Source organism: Rhinolophus hipposideros, assembly GCF_964194185.1.
Source record: "Rhinolophus hipposideros genome assembly, chromosome: 2".
Taxonomy (NCBI): domain Eukaryota; kingdom Metazoa; phylum Chordata; class Mammalia; order Chiroptera; family Rhinolophidae; genus Rhinolophus; species Rhinolophus hipposideros.
Window position 1 is genome coordinate 82,272,204 of NC_138048.1, and position 19,876 is coordinate 82,292,079.

The following is a 19,876-nucleotide window of genomic DNA, read 5'->3' on the forward strand; positions in this document are numbered from 1 at the left end:
TTGTATTTCTTAATCCCTTTCATCTTTTTCATCCATCCCCCCACCCTCTTCCCATCTAGCAACCATCACTTTGTTCTCTATCTATGAGTCTCTTTCTGTTTTGTTCATTTATTTTGTTTTTTAGATTCCACATATAAGGGAAATCATATGGCATTTGTTTTTCTCTGTCTGACTTATTTCACCTCGCGTAATACCCTCTAGGTCCATCCATGTTGTTGCAAGTGGTAAAATTTCGTTCTTTTTTTATAGCTGAGTAATATTCCATTGTATAAATGTACCACATTTTCTTTATCCATTCATCTATAAATGGAAACCACAATGAGATATCACCTCACACCGTCTGAATGGCCACAATCAATAAATCAACAAATAACAAACGTTGTCAAAGATGCGGAGAAAAGGGAACCCTTGTGAACTATTGATGGTATAGAAAATTGGGAACAGCACCTATGGAAAACAGTAGGGAGGCTCCTCAAAATATTAAAAATAGAACTACCATACAACCCAGCAACTTCACTTCTGAGTATTTATCCAAAGAAATCCAAAAATACTAATTCGAAAAGATATCTGCACCTTTCTGTTCATTGTGGCATTATTGACAATAGCCAAGATATGGAAGCAGATAAGTTTTCTTTTATTAAGAATGAACTAACTCCCACAACTGCAATTTGTGTGTATGAAAAATAAATTCTTTTTTTTCCCAGGTCTGTTTTGACAGAACAATTTGGGTTTTCAGACAGTTCTACCTTCAGATGAACATCACTTTTGACGCGTACTGTGCCCAAACCATTGATTATATGTAAGACCTGCTTTGAGTGCTTTACCACTCTTGGGATATATACTCATAAATTGACTTTGCAGCACTAAGAGCAAAGCAGAAAGTTTCGCCACACTTCAGTTCATATCAAAAAGGCTAAAGGAAGCCAAGCAATATTATACATATTCTAGTAAAGGATCTTAAATAAAGTCTAACCTTGGGAAAGAGACTGTCATTTAAAGCACAGACCTAATGTTTTCTGGACAAAAATATGAACCACATTAAAAAAGAATGTGACTTATAGTGAGTTGTGTTCAGATTACTTAATTAGTACAACACTGGAAAAATATCCAGTTTTCTCTGTAAATTATCTAGAGGATAGGTCTAAATGTTTTTAGAAGTAAAAAAAACAAAACCCAAACCCCCCCCACCAACAAACTGGGTAGTTCGATGGTTGTTAAAAATACTGAAAATCATTAAATTTCAGCCTTGAGTGGATCTAACTTTAAGGTAGTATTTTTTACTCTGTTCCTTTAAACTAAACAAACAACTGCAGATTCCTTTTCTGCAGGAGAGTCAGTACTTGAACCGTGTACAGAGCAACTACTGTCCATTAGCAAGAATTCTGCTTTGGAGCTCATGCTAAACATTAATTTCCCAATTATAAAATGAGATTAATACTCCCTACCTTGCAGAACTGAGACGAGTAAGTTAAATAATCTACGCTTGTGAAAATTCACTGAAAATAATGAAATATTATGCAAACAAGAGGAAGAAATTATTATTATTTCATCTCTGGCCTAAAATATTCCTCTTTCCATCATGGATTGTAATTCTGAAAATACAAATTCTGAGAAATTGCACAGAGAACCTCTTTACAAGCAAATGGGATGCCTTTGCACATATGTAGTAGTGGCAGTAAGTGTCTGTAAGACTGACACCTGGACTCCATCCTGTCACGGAACTATATTATCTCTGACAAAACATGCTGATACCAATCTAAACAAATATCCAATAATAGAGAAATGTTTAAGTCATAGCATATCTGTAACTTTGGACTATTATAGAACCATTAAAATATTTTCAAAGAGCTCTTAACAGCATGAGAACATAAATATATTACATAACTAGTAAAAATACAGAATACAAAATTATATATATATGGAGGTTGAAAAGAGTGAGACGGATTTGTGAAGTGGGAGGTGGGGTGAGGTGTTTATACTCCATTGGCAACGTTTTACTATATAAAAGTTTGGAGGCCTAGATAAAAGTGGCCACCCCTGCAGAGTGGGATATCTCTTCTCTCATCTCTTACAATTAAACTAACATTGTATATTCTGCATGATCTCGACATTATTTAAAAAAAAAAGGCAGCAAACAAACTTTAGGAGGATATACCAAAATGTTAGCAGAAGTTTTCTCTCTGGCTAGTAGGGTCACGTGCATTTATTTCCTTCTTTAAACTTTTACATATTGTTCATATTTCCTACAAAATAGGCTCGTACTATTTTTATTAAAAATGTAATTACATATAAAATAATCTAATTATAAAATAAATAGTTAAAACAAAATGGAGTACACCAAGTCTCAAGAAACAAATTTTCAAAATAAATTCTAAGTAATCTATCAATTCCCCAATTTAAAAATTAAACAGATTAAAATCTGACAATTTAAATCTTCTGGTCTTCATGCTTCCCATCTTGAAAAAGATACATGAACGTCCAGCAGAATTTGGGGAGGGGATAAAATCCTTTTTAAGAGATACCATCACAGGATGGCACAGCGGGAGGTCATGTAGCATAGTGGTCGAGATCTTGGACTCTGGAGTTAGAACTGCACGTGAATATTTGCTTCACCGACTTAATAGCAGTATGAGCTCCTATTACTACTGTCCTTATTATAAAATTGGAATGCCATTTCTATACTAGAGGACGTATAGTCTGGCTACTAAACAATCTGGCTAGGAAGAAAACCCACTATTTTTTAAACTTTCTTTTCAAAAGTCTATTTGTTCCAAATCTGGAGTTTCATTTCTCAGATAATTTTATTTTTACATTTTAATCAGAAATTTTAAGACTTGAAAGCACAGAAATAAATATAGATTGGCTTCTAACACTTGATTAGATGAATTCAGGCCATTTCCATAACTTGGATTCAAGTTCATAAACTAAATCATCATGAAGTCAGATTTGGCTCAGTTATCAAATCCACATTAACATGAATTCCATTAGTGTTTAGTGATTTGTGTTGGAAAACAGTGCTAAAAGGGAAGGTACTTCTGACCCAGCTTAACAAACTCTAACGAAAGATGTGAAGAAATACATCACCTACATATATCACATGCTAGTTATAAGCTGTAAATTATACATTAACCAGAAACTTTATAGATAATTATATACTAAGTAAGAACACAAAATGTCCTCTAGAAATTCAAAGATACTTAAAGGGAAATGGTCTATAAGGAGTTGAGAATGATTTATTGAATTCACACAGGATGTCAATTTAAAGACATTTAGTTGCTTCTAATTTTGAATGGCTGAACTTCATTTTATATTACTATAATATATTGACTTATCTTACAAATTTACCTTAAGAAAATTCCAACAACATGTGCAGTAATTTACTATCTTCAGTTTAACTATAATCATAGGCAAAAGCAAGACATCTTTCAAGGCTTTTAAATTTAAAGTATGAGAGTGATTTGGATAAGGAAGAACCACAGGAGAAACCTATTCCAGAGCAATGTTTTTCAAACTGAGAATGATGACCTATCAGGGGGTGGATACTGTTTTGTTTTGTTTGAAGATGCAATACAATCAGGGAAAAAATATTGGAGTGGGTATTTTTTGTACATTTTTTTCAGTTATATATACATACATGCCTGTGTACTGGGTTGCAAAGTATGATATATCTCGTACTGTGTGTTGTATATTAAAAAGCTGAAGATATGATACTCTAGAGAGAAGTTGAAAGGATGCAGGAGATTTTTTTTTTTTCCCAACAAGAGCTATTTCAAGTTGTTTCAGAAAGAAAAGATTTATTTCAATCCACAAAGTAGATGCTGGTCAGTAACATTTTTGTTTTAATGTTCTCAAAAAGATAATGAACAGATACCAACCTCACCCTGGAATTATTAAACAAACTAGATTTAAAAATCAACTTGATTTCAAAAATTCATCTGTAAATATGGTGGGTAGACACAAAGACTGGGTAAAACTAAATACAATAAAAATGACATGAGACATCTAGAACGTTACTGCCACACACAAGTTTTCTTATTCACGGATCTATATTTTAGGGCTTATTTAATGCTGGTTCGCAGAGTGGATTTATTATTCCTTGTTTACATAAACAAGTATGTTTGTCTTTTCTCATGAACAACTCTGATGTGGTGTTTTCTTGAAGTGTCTTAGTGTGCTTTAGCTCTGAGACTAATCAGCATATAGTATATTATCACTGTGGGGCTTTCTCTGCGTTGGTCAGCAGCACTACGGCAAGGCTGGTCCAAATTACAAGCAATAACGGTTATATCAGTTGGATGGGATTCAACAAGATGACGGAATCCTCTCCTTTACTGTTACTCCAACCATTTCTTACTGTTTTCAACGTTGTTGTGGCAATCTCTCACAGTCTTACAGAGTCTGAGTCATCCAACCACCGAACACACTGCTGACTTGTCTTCACAAGCGATACACTGAGACTAGTTCTGTCTTAAGCAGCAAGTACAGATAGAGTTCTCTGATTCAAAAAGCAGAAGACTTAGTAACACACTGGCTTTGAGGCGAAGACCAGCATTTCCAGCATTGCCTCAGATATGCGGCCTCGTACCTTTTAAGCTTGGGTTCTGCTCTGATATTGCCCAAATCCTCTGCCTTGCCTCTGCTTGGTTTCCCAGCCTACGATTCTGATTCCTATTACATGAGTTTCTTGAAATTCAGCTCTCTTTAGTACAGTCTAACGTATGGTTCTACCGTGTTTTCCCGAAAATAAGACCTAGCCGGACAATCAGCTCTAATGCGTCTTTTGGTGCAAAAATTAATATAAAACCCAGTCTTATCTTACTATTTACTTATTTTACTATTTTACTTATTTACTTTATTTACTATTTACTTATTTTACTTACTTCTTTTACTATTGTATAAGACCGGGTCTTTAATATAATATAATATAATATAATATAATATAATATAATATAATATGTATAATACTGGTCTTATATTAATTTTTTGCTCCAAAAGACGCATTAGAGCTGATTGTCCGGCTAGGCCTTATTTTCAGGGAAACACGGTACCTGAATCCCAGGTGCCCTATTGCTATGACAAATATCCAGATTGGCAGGGGATGACAGAGAATAATTTTTTTTTCTTGACATCGGAGATGTTTTCATTTGGGTCCAGCTGATGATCATCTTGGATTAATAATAGTTTAGAGTAAGGTAAAAATGTCCAGATGTGATCAGACTATGAGTTTATATAAACAAATTCAGCTTTCTTTATTCTAAAACAGTGGTTAGTTATCTAATCATACTAAATTTGCACAGAGTTTATAAAAACGATTTTATTTGAACAATATTCTCTATTCTGTTTCTTAATTTTATAATTACATTGGAACAGCTGTAATTTAGAAAACATTTTTATCATGTTATATTAATCCGCCAATTATCCCCCATCAGTTAGTAACATGGGTTTAGAAAAATAAAGGATCTAGTACACCATATAATCTCATAAAAATAAACATATATAAGGTCAAGAAGTAAATGACAGTAAACATGGTCACATAAATATATTTCTAATAGCAGAGAGAAACAAGGCTGATTTTCTGTAAGACTTTCTAGTAACACAATTCTTGGATGTCATTCTGAACCTCTAAGAGCAGGATTAAAGCTTGTTAGTTGCAAGGAAGGCTAAAAATATGTCTTGGGAAATAAAATACTTTTGGGATAAAATATCCTATTGAGAAGCTAGGTCTGACTTCATTATGTATAACACATATTGATTAATCTGTAATCAATAATTTAATGTCCTTAAAATATTTATCTCTGAATATATTATAGCCACACATTTTATGGCCAAAGGCAGCTCAAGTATACTGTAGGAGATAAACATTTACACTCTAATTGGATTTGGGGCATATTTCTTTTATTAGAATTAATAATTTGTTATAGTGAGCATATTCTGACATCATTAAAGTTAAAAGTAAGACTTGAGCCTTACTAATGTTAACAATTATTAATTGCAAAAATTATTTGAATTTTATCTGTTTTCTATTAACAAATAATTACTATTTCCAGATATTGATACTATAATCAAGACAGAGTGCTCTTACTTAGGCTAATCCATAATCATCTTATATATTCGTACACTTGGTATAATAATTTGTCTTCCTGATGTGAACACTGGCTTGTGTCTCGTCTTTAGCAAATAGATGTATCTCCTATTTCTGCTGAAAATTAAATGTAAGATAACAGGTAGTAATGTTGGCAGCTTCTTCAACTTAATGTCAGTTTTCTCATCAATAACGAGTATACAGATGCTCTTCAACTTATAATGGGGTTATATCTTGATAAACCCATTGGAAGTTGAAAATATCGTAAGTTGAAAATGCATTTAATACACCTAACCTACCGAACATCACAGCTTAGCCTAGTCTACCTTAAACGTGCTCAGAACACAATATCTGAAAAATTCTGGAACACAGTACACTGTAGAGTATTGGTTGTTTACCCTTGTGATCGCTTAGCTAACTGGGCGCTGTGGCCCTCTGCCATTGCCCGGCATCATGAGAGTATCATACTGTACATCGCTAGCCTGGGGAAAGAGCAAAATTCTACGCATCACTTTTGTACCATCATAAAGTCAAAAAATCGTTGTCGAACCACTGTGTTAGATCTTTAAAAAATAGTGTAAAAGCAGTCTTTAGCTAAAACCATTCTGTTGATCTTTGCCACACTGTTTCATTATCCTGAGAAGATAGTGACACGTAGTGTTAAGACTTTGCATTGGTATTTTAAGGGATCCATCTTCAGCTTCTGATTTCATAGACAGAAATCATAGGTATTATAATTCACAGGAATCATTATTAAGGCATAGCTTCCTTTAAAGTTGCTCTTGTAGTGGTACTTCCAAAATTAGAAGATGGACTTTTGAAGATTGTTAAACATAAATATTGCAAAATTGTAACTCGTGGCCTTCTTTTAAACGAATACCTACAAAATATGATATAGTTTTTAGATCAACTGGATGCAGGTCTTCCTTGTTTAGTAAAGGGACAAATATGTTCCTTCATGTAGAAGATATACTACTATCAAGATCAAGAAACGGCCTTAAGAAGAAACTGAATCTGTTGGAAATTAACTGTCAGAACGAACAGGTGGACAAAATCATTGATTTTGGTGATATTATGCCCCTTAATATAATGAGCCTGATACACAAAAAGTGATTTGCAGAAAGTTTTAAAATCAAAAAGAAAATTGTAATTCACCAAGTGATAATTGTGACCTACATACTTTTGGGTATTTTTTTTTATTTTTTAGAGAAGAAACTTATCAAAATGACTTTTACTGAAAATGTTACCCACTGTTTAGCCTTGGGATTAAATTTTACTATTAGGTTGAGGAGTGATGTCAGTGGTGTAAGATGTCCCTCCTTCGGTCCCTCTTTGTAAACAATGAATTGGGTATCCATCCATGAACCAAAGCACCTTTATGGGGCTTGTAGGATCCAGCACCATACGCCCGGAAGTCCAGAAGGAGTCTTGCTCACGTGGGTATCTGGTAATAGGCACAAACCGCAGAGCGGGCTGCGAAACCAACAGGAGTTAGGGAGCCGACCCTAACCTCTGTCGGCCACAGTGCGGGACAACCTGGAGAGGACTGACCTGAGCAGAAACCCATGGATAAGAGAGACTTTGAGAAGTCCAGCTTTCCCCAGGGGAGATTCCAATATGCTATTAGAGCAAACACCACCACCAACAAAATGATGCACTTGAGACAGAAAGAGGAACTTTGCTAGTGCTGTCCCTCATCCAAGGCAAACTGCACAGGCTGAACCAGCCAGTGGTAACCTCTGTCACAGGGGAAAGGGAGAGCAGTGAGCGAGTGCATGGCTTCCCCAGCTGTGGTGTACTTGGCTAGAGAAACCCATTTCTCTCCAGCAGCGTCCAGAGTACTGAGGTAGGAATTCCATGACTGGGGGGAAAGAGGAGATTGGGAAAGAGGCAGATAAGAACAATAGGGGCATTAAAGGCATGCAGCTCTGGATGACTGCACCCAGGACCTTCTGCAGAAGTAAGCGGACGAGCCTCTGGGAGAACCTCAGTGGGGGATCCCCGCACTGGGCCCATGGGCAACCCCGATGCTACGCGAGCTAAACTCACACCTCCCCACTCTGCAGCCAGCTTCCTGAGTGCACTCCTGAGTGCAACAGTGAGAGTGAGCTCTGGTACAGGGAGTGCTCTCAGAAAAACAGACCAGGCTCTGTGGGCAAGGGAGAAACCACAAACATGAGCGACAGTGCCACCGCCTGGAAAACAAGAGAAGTTTCCAACAGCCAGCCTGGTGAGTTCTAAGAACGAGAGAAGACACAAAGGCTTAAGAATCTGCCACACGAGGGAGCAGGAAGTGTGGAGCAAGTGTATTCATACAAGGTCCGCTATCACAGGAACAACAAAAAGTGTAAACCATTGGAAGGCAACTAGGAAAGATCTGAGGCGGTAGCTGCTACTTCAAATGTGAAGGCAGCAACACCAAACTACAAAGGACAAAATCAGGTAAACATGCCATCACCAAAGGGTAATAATCCTCCAAAAACTGAACTCAAAGGCATAGAATTTTGTGATGTAGCTGGTAAAACAAAGTCAAAATAACTATTTTGATGCAGCTCAACGAGCGACAAGAAAACACAGAAAGACAATTCAAAGAAATCATGACAGTAATACATGAACAAAATGAGAAACTTAACAAAGAAACAAAAATCATAAAAAAAGGAAACAAATAGAAATTCTGTGGCTGAAGAAGTCAATGAACAAAATGAAAAAAAGATGCAATAGAGAGCATCTATGTCAGAGTCGACTACTGGAAGACAGAGTAAGTGAGCTAGAGGTTAGGGATTCTGGAATAACTTAAATAGAGGAGAAGAAAAAAGGATGAAAAAGAGTGATGAAAGCCTGCACGATCTATTGGACTCCATCAAAAATACAAAGATTATAATACAGTAAGTCCTCACTTAACATCATCGATAGATTCTCGGAAACTGACTTTAATGACATATAACGAAACCAATTTTACTATAGGCTAATTGACATCAACAAGATTTAAGTTTCCAGGGTATATTTCTAGTCACAAAAACATCACAAAACTTCTAAATAAAGACCCAAAACACTTCTAATATTAAACACTGAAATAAGTGTGAGCTATACAGACATTAAAGAAATATTAATAAAAACAAGTCAGATTATTATTTTCCAAGCTGCTTATTTCAGTTCAGGGTCACAGATGGCCAGAGCCTATCCCAGCAGCTCAGGGCGGAATGTGGGAACTAACCCTGGACAGGATGCCATTCCATTGCAGGGTGCACTCACACACACCCACTCACTCATAGTGGGACAATTTAGATATGCCAATTACCACAACATGCCCATCTTTGGAATGTGGGAGGAAACCAGACTACCTGGAGAAAACCCATGCAGGACTGGGGAAAATGTGCAAATTCCACAGAGATGGTGGTCTGGGCCATGAATTTTTTTTTCCATCAATGTTGTAACAAAATGACATTGAATGAAACTATGTTATTCAAGGACCTGCAGTACTTGGAGTTCCAGAAGGAGAATAGAGGGAGAAGAGGACAAAAAATTTTATTTAAAGGAATAATAGGGCGGCCAGTGGCTCAGTAGGTTAGCGCACAACGCTCATAACACCCACGTCGCAGGTTCGATTCCCACATGGGCCAGTGAGCTGCACCCTCCACAACTAGAGTGATAACAATGGCTTGACTTGGAGCTGATGGGTCCTGGAAAAACACACTGTTCCCCAATATTCCCCAATAAACATTAAAAAAAAAGAGACATAATATCTGAAAAATTCCCAAACTTGGGGGGAGACTTGGACATCCATGTTCATAAAGCTAATAGATCACCCTATTATCTCAATGCAAAAATATATTCCTGAAGACATATTATAATTAAGCTGTCAAAAATCAAAGATAGACAATCCCAAAAAGCAGCTAGAGAAAAAAAGATCGTAACCTACAAAGGAACCCTCATCAATCTGTCATTAAATTTCTCAGCAGATACCATACAGGCCAGAAAAGAGTGGGATGACATACTCAAAGTGTTGAAAGAAAAAAACTGCCAGGCAAGAATACTCTATACTACAAAGTTATCCTTCAGATACAAAGGAGAAATAAAGACTTGCGCAGACAAACAAAATCTGAGGGAGTTCATCACCATTAGACCTGCCTTGCAAGAAATGCTGAAAGGAATACTTCAAGCTGAAAAAAGATGTTAATTAGTGACATGAAAACATACGAAAATATAAAACACACTAGTAAAGGTAAATATATTGTTAGATTTAGGAAACTCTAATTCTGTTATAGATGGTATGTTAATAACTTAACTATAGTATAAAGGTTAAAGGAAAAGAGTACTAAAAATAACTATAGCTATATAATTTGTTAACATATGCACAATATAAAAAGTGGTAAATTGTGACATCAAAAATATAAAAGGGGGAGCAAAAGGGTGGAGCTCCTGTATGTGATCAAAGTTAAGTTACTATCAGCTTAAAACGTACTGTTTTATCTATAAGATGTTTTGTGTGAGCCTCAATGGAACCACAAAGCAAAAACAGAGTAGATTCACAATAGAAAGGAGAAACAGAGCAAACCACTATGGAAAATCACAAAGGGAGGAAGAAAAACAAACAAAACAAAACACAAACAGAACAACTATAAAAGAGCCAGAAAGCAACTAATAAGATGGCAACTAATAAGAGTATAGTTGTGATATAGATTTGAAACTTTTTATATTGTGTATAAAAAAGGCAATCATGGTGGAAAATATAAAACCATATGTCGAAACTTAGGGGAAGATACTGTGGAGGGTCTAGCTTATTTGAAGTCTCCCTCCTTCTGAGGACAGATAGAAAAGCTGGCCAAAATATTAAAACATATGGTTGAAGGCATAAGAGAGTTACTAAAGAAGTGGAGAAGTATAGGCCCCAGTTCCAGGAAAGAAGGTGAGCTCAACATTTGGACCCAGTTACTCACTAGAGATGATTCCAGTAGTGGCATCTGTCTGTCAATTCTTGAAGAGGTCACTGAAAAGCTAAGGATCTGGGCAGAGCTTTTGAGAGACTTATGGAGCTACGGGGACAAAATCGAGAATTCAAGGCCAGTCAAGGCAGGGAAGACTCTGATAAAACCACCAGGCTTTGGGTTGGACTCTTAACAGATTATTCCCTAAAAATAATGATAAACCAGAAATAGGCCCCCATTGGGACGGAAGCCCAGCTTTGAATCATCTCAATTCCTGACTGAATTAAAATCATTCAAGATTGCTATACCCTCCACCAGAACAAATAAAAATTCTTTCTGGAAGAAGGTAGCACTATCTTAAGCCTCAAGTTATCTTTACAATTGTTGCTATATGACATCCATTAAAAATAACCAGGTATATGAGAAAACAAGACAAGATGAAGAATCATGAGACACAAGAGGACAAGAGAAACAACAGTCAGTAGGAACAGATACACAGAAGATCAAAATAGTGGGATTGTTAGATGCAGATTTTAACATTACTCTGCTTAATTTGTTGATGGAAATAAAAGACAATTTCAGGTGAGAATTGGAAACTATTAAAAATGTATAAAGAAAGAATTGAAAACACTGAAGAATACATTAACTGAAATCAGGAACTTAATGAGGGCTTAAGTTTCAACTAGACAGAACAGAAAAAAGAATGAATACTGGAAGATAGATTAGAAGAAAACATCTTGAATGAATCACTGAAAAATAACAGAATGGAAAATACAGGAAGGAGCTTAACAGACATATGGATATGATGAAAAGATTTACAATGAATATTAATTGCAGCCCTAGAAACAGAGAGAGATTTAGGATAAGCCATATTTGACAGAAAATAGTGGAGAATTTTCCAAAACAATCAAAGGACATCAAGTTACAAACTAATGATGCATTACAAACTCCTGTCCAGATGCATACAAAGAAAACCGCACCTAAGCACTTTGCAATAAAAGTTATATAAACCAAACACAAAGAGAAAAATCTTTCAAACAACAGAAAAAATAGATTAAATGCAAACGAGCAAATATACGACTACAAGCTGATTTCTTAACAGAAACATTTAGGAAGACTTAAGTACTCCAATACGGGGTACCATGATACCTTTAAAATTCTAAACCCAGCAAAAAATATCCTTCAAGAATGAAGGAGACATAGACTAGGAATCAAGGGGACTACAGAGGCCAAATCACTGCTGAGGGAAATAAGACAGATGGCGAGGCTAAAATACCTGACCACTTGTTCTTGAGAGCTTTTTGACTAAATAAGAACTTCCTTAGGGAAAGTATGGAATATAGACTAAGCAGATTAATTTACTTACAGAAAACAGCTCTCCAACATTAAAGCTAATGTGTTAAAACAATATATAGATATTATTTAAAAATACTATATTATGAAAGAAGCATAACTATTAAATCCAATAGATGGGAACACAAATTTCCTAAAAAGGATATTTTAAATCTAGGAATGGAACTACCTAACAAAGTAAGACAACGAAAAGAAGGGGGTAAATTTTGAAATATTTAAACCTAACAAGGAAATAACATTATAATGGGCAGCAAATTCAGGACAAGACAAAAAGGACAATCCTTATTTCTATCTGACCTACTTATATCAACATGCCAACTGAATAAACAGTGATTCCTAAATGATAACCTGGCACCCGCTAACTTTACCCTTCCAACTTCACTCCATCCTTCTTATAAAAGGTCTCCAGAAAAAATAAAGGATACTTCAGAACCCCAAACATGCATCATCTTCTCTGGTCTTAGGTAAGAAACCACAGTGGAGGGAAGAAAGAAATCGTAACAGTTCTCTCCCAAGTATGGTAAGACTGGATACTAAGTGTGCTTTATGCTAGGGAGCTGGAAGCACTGGAGAGCTGGGACCTCTGAAAAGGGAACCTGAGAAACTAGATGCTGAAGTCTGGCTCTGGTCCAGGTTCGCAAGGCTGGTATGGATTTGAAAAGTGAGTGTCTTCAGAGACCAGCGGTCACTAGGGAGAAAAGCAGATAGAGATGATAAAAAAAGGACATGGACACTTTGACAAAATGTGCCTCCAACTGGAGTACCTCATTTATTGGGTGTCCCAGAAACCCAAGTGAGGCAACCTAATATGGGTACAGATCTGAGGACATGAAAAATACAGCAAATAAATGCTTAAGAGCTAGAGGGTGAGATCAAGAGAGGAAGGCAAAGGACAGAAGAGTGAATTAAATCATTTATTTGAACACTCATTGTAAGGGTTGTGATTTATGTAGGCTGTTTAAGGTGGGGGAATGTGTATTGGTGTCATACGGCCTGGGTTTGTGTCCTGGCTTCACCACACACCAGCTATAGAGCAATATTAAGCACTTTGTGCCTTAGTTTCCTATCCTCCCTATTGGACGAGGTAATAACAGCATAAACCTCAGAGAGTTCATAAGGATTAAGAGAATCAAAATATGTAAAGTACTTAGAACATTGCCTGGCACCTGTTTTGCCTTTCGGTGACTAGTACTTTTATTCTCACCTTCGCCAATGGATTAACAACAAAAAAAATGAAATCAGGGCTAATCTATTTTACCCCTTGTCTATCAGAAGTAACACAAGGTTTGACGCATTTCAACTTAAACAAATGAGACTTGAACTACCTCATATTATGTTCATTTTATCACTGTCCACCATTTCATGAATAATTTAGAATGGGTTGCCTAACATTTTTGGAAACAAAAATATCTGAAGTAGAGAACTAACAGATGGGTAGAGCTATTTTGAATAAACACAAGGGGAAAAAGAATTCAAAAGCTACTGTATTTATGCCACAAATAGGAAATTCACATTAGAGAAAAGTCAAAATGCAAAGGAAGACTTTTATGCTTACAACTGGATTTAAACATAATTAGAATCCGTACATGCATGCTCTAGTAAGTAAAAAAAAAAATACAGAAACCCTAAGCAGTTATGCGAAGGCATTCAATAATACAAACAAATCAAAAGGATAAAAGTTGAAATGATTATTAATTATATAGAGCCTGAACATTTTCAAACACATATGGAGAAAAAGCAAAAGTCGAAGTCAAGCATTTTTTAGGTTAAAGAATGAGAAAGAACTCCCCCCCCCCCAAAAAAAAAGAATAAGAAAACAGATTGAAAGATTTCATACTGTTCATTTTTCCTAAAATATAATCTAGAATAAAAAGAGTTCTTATTTTTAGAGAAGGAAACTATAAACCTAAACCTGAAATGTTCAGTTGACTTTTACTACTAAATAATGTAACCTTTACATAATTCAACTAAAATCAAAAGAGTTAAGAAAGTAAATGGTTCAAGAAAGAGGGTCCATACTAATGTACTAGTGATATTCAGTAAGTGGAAAATCTACTGATCAGTGTAAAGACCACGAAGAGTACTCTAAATGGGGTCCCACTGTTTAAAAGGTGGAAGGCAAAGCAGTTACTCTGGACAAGTTTTGGTGAGTAGCTTGACTTCAATCTCAGATAAAATACCTGCAAATATAATTATGATATTGATTTAAGAACACTCAAAGGAAAGGATTGCATAATAGTCAGAACTATTTGCAAGGCACAGATCTTGCTATGCTAATACAATAGCTTTTTTTTTTTTGAGATAACAGACAGTAGATAAAGGGAGCTGGGCAGATAACATCTATCTACATTTTAACAATGCTTTCAACCCTCTGCTGCATATCGGCACGCTGAGAAATTAAGAGATGAACTGTATAAATGATGTGATAGAGTGAATTACTAGTGGCTTATAGATTGGAAATAAAAGATTATTATTCTTTCAGATGCAGCAACATATACACATACACATACAGATGTATCTCAGGTTTCAATTTGCAAGCTAGATTAATTATATGTAGTAAAATAAATGTAGCTTTATACGTTAATCATTTTCAGAAAGGTTAATTTGATAGCATTCATGTCTCTAGACAATCCATAAGAAAACAATTTTGGAAGAAACAACAAGGAATCTAGCTAGTGATTTACTTTTACCTGCAAAGTTTAAGCAAAGGAAACCTACTGAATAAAACACGTTTTATCTTTTGAAATTTGTGTCATTAGATTATTTTACCAGTAAAATTTCCCTTCAACTCTTGTGGTTATAATTTTCTTATGTTTTTTTGGATGAAAAGAAAATTTAAAGAGCTCAGGTAAACACTTGATAAATCCATACTAGCAAATATTAGTAGCATTTTGAAATTCCTTGGTTTCTTTTCAAATGGCTGTAATTCTTTTGAGAAATAGACTAATGGGTGAGGTCCTGTCTTGGAAAAGAGACATAACAGAGTTGGGTTACACTTTCAATTAGGTTATTTGGAATCAACTGCAAGCTCAAGATAAGTTACTTAAGCATGGATTTAAAAGAATGAAGGGTAAACTGGTCATTTATTCATTCAAAAATTAAGAAACAGTACTAGGTACTATGTGCTAGGCATTGTTGATACTAAATCCTGTAGAATCCCAGAATCTATATTCTAATTAGGATGACGGAGTTATAAAGATGCTAACTAAAACAGCTATGATTACAGGAATGTGCTTTGCCAACAACTCTCAGGTACTGAAATGGAAAAAGGTTATTATTGTACATCACAGATTAAGTACAAGGTCAGTATGACTTACTGAAAATCTAAATGAAGAATACGTTCAAAAGAATTACAGTATAACCCTCAAGTATCTATAGTTCCTTAAGAAATTGTTAACAAAATATCCTTTTAAAGATGTTTAGAATTCAATGAAAAACAAGGGACTATTAGAAATATCAACTGTCACTATGTAAATGTAGCATTCTGAAGTACTTTAAAAGTTTCTTTCACTAGGATAAGCATTCATACTATATATTTTTTGAAATAATAAATCACCTAGAAATTTCAATATCTGTAGTTATCATATATATTTTTCAAGAGATAATTCCAGTTAAGACTTGAATTAATGGGATCAGACTAATATCTACTGCAAGATATATTCACTATGTTGGTTGCTAATAAGTACCACACTTGTAATTTACAGTACCACAGTGTTTCCTAAGGGCCATTATGTTATTAATTAGTTATATTGATCAGAATACCACATAAGAGCACTCAAACACTATAATTTGCTTAGACTATTTTGCATCTAGTAGTATATCTACTTGTACTCCGGGTAACCATAAGCATAACTGAAATCAGACATATTGCTTCCACTAACAATGCCAAAATGTGAACTGCAGAAAGCCAAAAGAAGAGATTTCTACTGCGTATTCTTGCCATTGGAATTCACTTGTTTTCTAAATTTACCATAAAATTAGTTGATCCAAGACAAAGACATAAAGTCAGCACTTATGAGGTCAAATAAGGTAAGAACACTATACATTTATATCCATAAATTAGTCCACATTTAGTTTGAATCTACTTATTTTGCAGGGTTCTGTCACCTAAATCTACAGAGGTTGTTGTTTTTCTTCTCTTTTGATTTGCTTTGGAAAAATGATGGAATTCTGCTTTTAAGCATTCTAAACCATCATACTCAAGCATTTTAAGTTCTACTGGGTCTCAGCTCACAACTGGAAGTTGAGAATGAAAAATTTTTTCTGGTTGTCATAGTAAAAGATATGTGCAATGGCAAAAATTTCAATTTTCAACTTTAGACAATAGCAATCAAAGCCAATATTTTTGCACATATTATCAGGCTTTAACCTCCTGAAAGAGGAAATAGTTCATAGAGGAAATAGTTATTCTGCTAATCAGCCAGTAAAGAGACATGACTGCCAGCCCAACTGGGTCATCAGTTTAACTCACTGAGAAAGATTTGCTTGGCTCTTGCTTTAAGCACTGTAATTTACAACAGTATATATAAAGCTTCTGTGAAAGAAAACCACAACATTTTACTCACATAAATCACAGCCAACTACAGGGGAAATGAAAATTTGTTAGGGGAGATAAAAATGTGTCAGATTTCTTTGCATCATATTTTTGGGTGGTGGTTTCAATATTATTAAAAATATATTTAATCTAAAACACCACGACGTGAATTTCTTAATTTGAATTATGACTATTTCTGACATTTCATATTTTATTGTTCCAAGATCTTTTTTATTTAAAGTTTTTTACGGCAAGGGGACTTTTCTTCTTCACTACTAAAACATTTCAAAATGTACAGATAAGTTCAATTCATTTTATGACTGAATTTGAAAAATTTTAAACTATAAAGATAAAAGTCAGAAGGAAACAAACCAACAACAGCTCTACTTTATAATTTGATACCTTCCAAGTTTCCCCAGAATATATACTAGGATGCTTATAAAGTAATGGTATGCTAGTAGACATTAATTAGTGCCCCAAACACTAAATATAGTGTGGTATTGTGTCATAGTTTAGCTTCATGAAATAGCACGAGGTTCCCCCAGGATGATTACATTCTATGGTTTATCCAGAGAAGGAAGAGAATCAGCCAAATAGTGACTCTTCACTATAATGACTGTTTTGAAATAAAAGGAATACATGCTTTTACCTTCCTCCTTTCTTCTCTTTGCTTCTTCTTCATTTCTTTCTTTAGCTTTCAATGCTTCATCAGCTTTTGCTGAAACGAAAACAATGAAATGTCTGCATTTACTTTATGTCTATACGATAAGCAGAAGTATTGGGGAAAGAGAAAAGAAATTCCTTATGTGTTTTTTGTGAAGTCGTCAGAAGAAAAAGAAAAAAAAGAAAATGGCTGAAAATCTGAACTCCATCTTTTACAATCCTTATTCAATATATTTAGAATATTTATTTAGAATCTTTGAAGCTTAGTTTAAGCTAATCTTTGTACACAAAGGAGAATTAATTTAAGCAACATAAGTTTAAACAATGGCATAGGAACTGGGGAAAGCTGTTGGTCATCTGATTTGTCAGTGCAATGCATCTGTTCTAAACTTCAGAGAAAAGTTCTTAAGCTACAATTCACATTTTAAGTATAAGAGGGTTACAATAGCTTTAGAACACTATCAAATTAGGTAGCATATTATTTTTTTTTCATTGCATATCATAGTAGCAGTTCTTTATTCATGTTATGACAGCATTTGGTAAAAAGAATCTTTTTCCCTCTAGAAACCTCTTCCCTTATTACTTAATTATCTACTAGTTGCTCAACTGCAGGGGTTTTCAAACACTTTACTACAGATGTTAAAGAAGATTAAAAATATACAGCACGGTAACAAGGGACTATCAATATACTCTGTAAATTAATTAAATTTCTGTTCTAGCACATCATTTATTCCAAAGTGTTAACGTCTCAAAGGGGCGATTCTCCTTTATTGCCGTCTCACTGCCTGATGAGTGAACTAAGTGAAAATAAGTCTCTAATAGCATTATAGTTGATGAAATATTAAGTTTAAAAAGTATTGCCTTGTCAAAAGGAAAAGAATCAAACTGTGCCAGCATTAAACTTTGGATGAGCTTTTATCATAATGATAACAACAATGCAAACTACGAGTTAAAAACAAACATGCCTTACTCTTCAGTTTTTGCTGCATATATTTTTCTTATGCAAAATCAGTATACCCTTTAGAAGTACAAAACCTGGCTTAAAAGAGGAATTGAAAGAAAATACATACCACATACATGACTATTTTTCTTCAAAGTTTGATTTTTCTTCACCATTAATATCGACACTTTCTTAAAATATAAAACTCATATAATGGTGTTGCGAAGTGTGATATCCAATTACACAGACATCTGTTTCCATTTACAAGCTTTAATACATACTTAGACTGCATTTAAAGTCATGAAATATTAAAACTTTTATGCCACTCTGTATCACTGCAAAAATCTATTAAATTAGATAATAAAAACAAACCACCAGTAACTCTAAAGACTTTTACTTCATTTACACTTTATTCTCCCTGGTAGAAGGACAAAGATAATAGAAATTCCATTTAAATTCAATTTTGGTTATATGTGTAATTGTAGATATACCCCTTGAGTCATGTAAAATGCTCAGCTTATGTTTCTTTCAAATTATCCCGCTCAGATTCACATTCTGCTCCTTACAACCATCTTCAATATGTATTAGCAGTGCTCATTAGACTGAAATTTAATAATGCAAACATCAGGTGGATTTCAAGAACCCCCATTAACAACGCAAGATGGATTGCTTATATATAGCTCTTGGGCCAACTGGGCACAATTTAAATTCAATAAACTAGCCTGCCTAAATCTGATTTATCTATTTCACTATGCTGGTTTGTCCTTTCTTACTGATTTGTTGTTATACATGGACAATTCATTGGAATATTGTTTTATATGTTCTTTTAAAACTGCAAATGGCTCTTGTGCTGTGGTTAAATATTTTATGTAATTGAACTCCATGCTGTCAATTAAGATCCTCAAGTATGTCTATACGTGTATGTATACATAAATTAAAAAAACAACTTTGAATTATATCAAAATAGCATATATAATAATTAATTTACAATGCACAGATTGGGAAATTTTATTAATAATCAGTGTGTTCTCTACAAAGAATCTAAATGAATTCACTTGAAGAAAATTCATTTATTCAAATGGATAAACACATTCAGATAAACTCCTCATTGATTATCAAGGGAATTTGAAAGGAACCTTCTTTTTTTCTTTGGCTGCTTTATATTATTTAAATATGAATAGGGAAGAATGTATAGTTATTAATACATGACTTAGTTTATCATAATTTAAAAAATATTCATAATTTTAAAAGGTGACAATCCCATTTTACAGATGGTGATACTGAATCACATTAGATGAACCACAGATTATGATACCAAAAACAAAAATGGTAGGTGGTGAAGACTTATTCTTAGAATTCATGATCATTCCCTTTGGATT

At 34.5% G+C, this 19,876-nt stretch overlaps 1 protein-coding gene across 3 annotated transcripts in view; it reads right to left on the bottom strand.

Annotated features, from left to right (window-relative positions):
- Window positions 1-19,876, bottom strand: part of RSRC1 (arginine and serine rich coiled-coil 1) — a 384,075-nt gene that overhangs the window by 61,913 nt on the left and 302,286 nt on the right. For all 3 annotated transcript variants that reach the window (XM_081073945.1, XM_081073944.1, XM_081073946.1), the window contains exon 7: window positions 17,544-17,612. In XM_081073945.1, coding sequence (XP_080930071.1) covers window positions 17,544-17,612 — 69 coding nt within the window. The remainder of the gene's footprint in view (window positions 1-17,543; window positions 17,613-19,876) is intronic.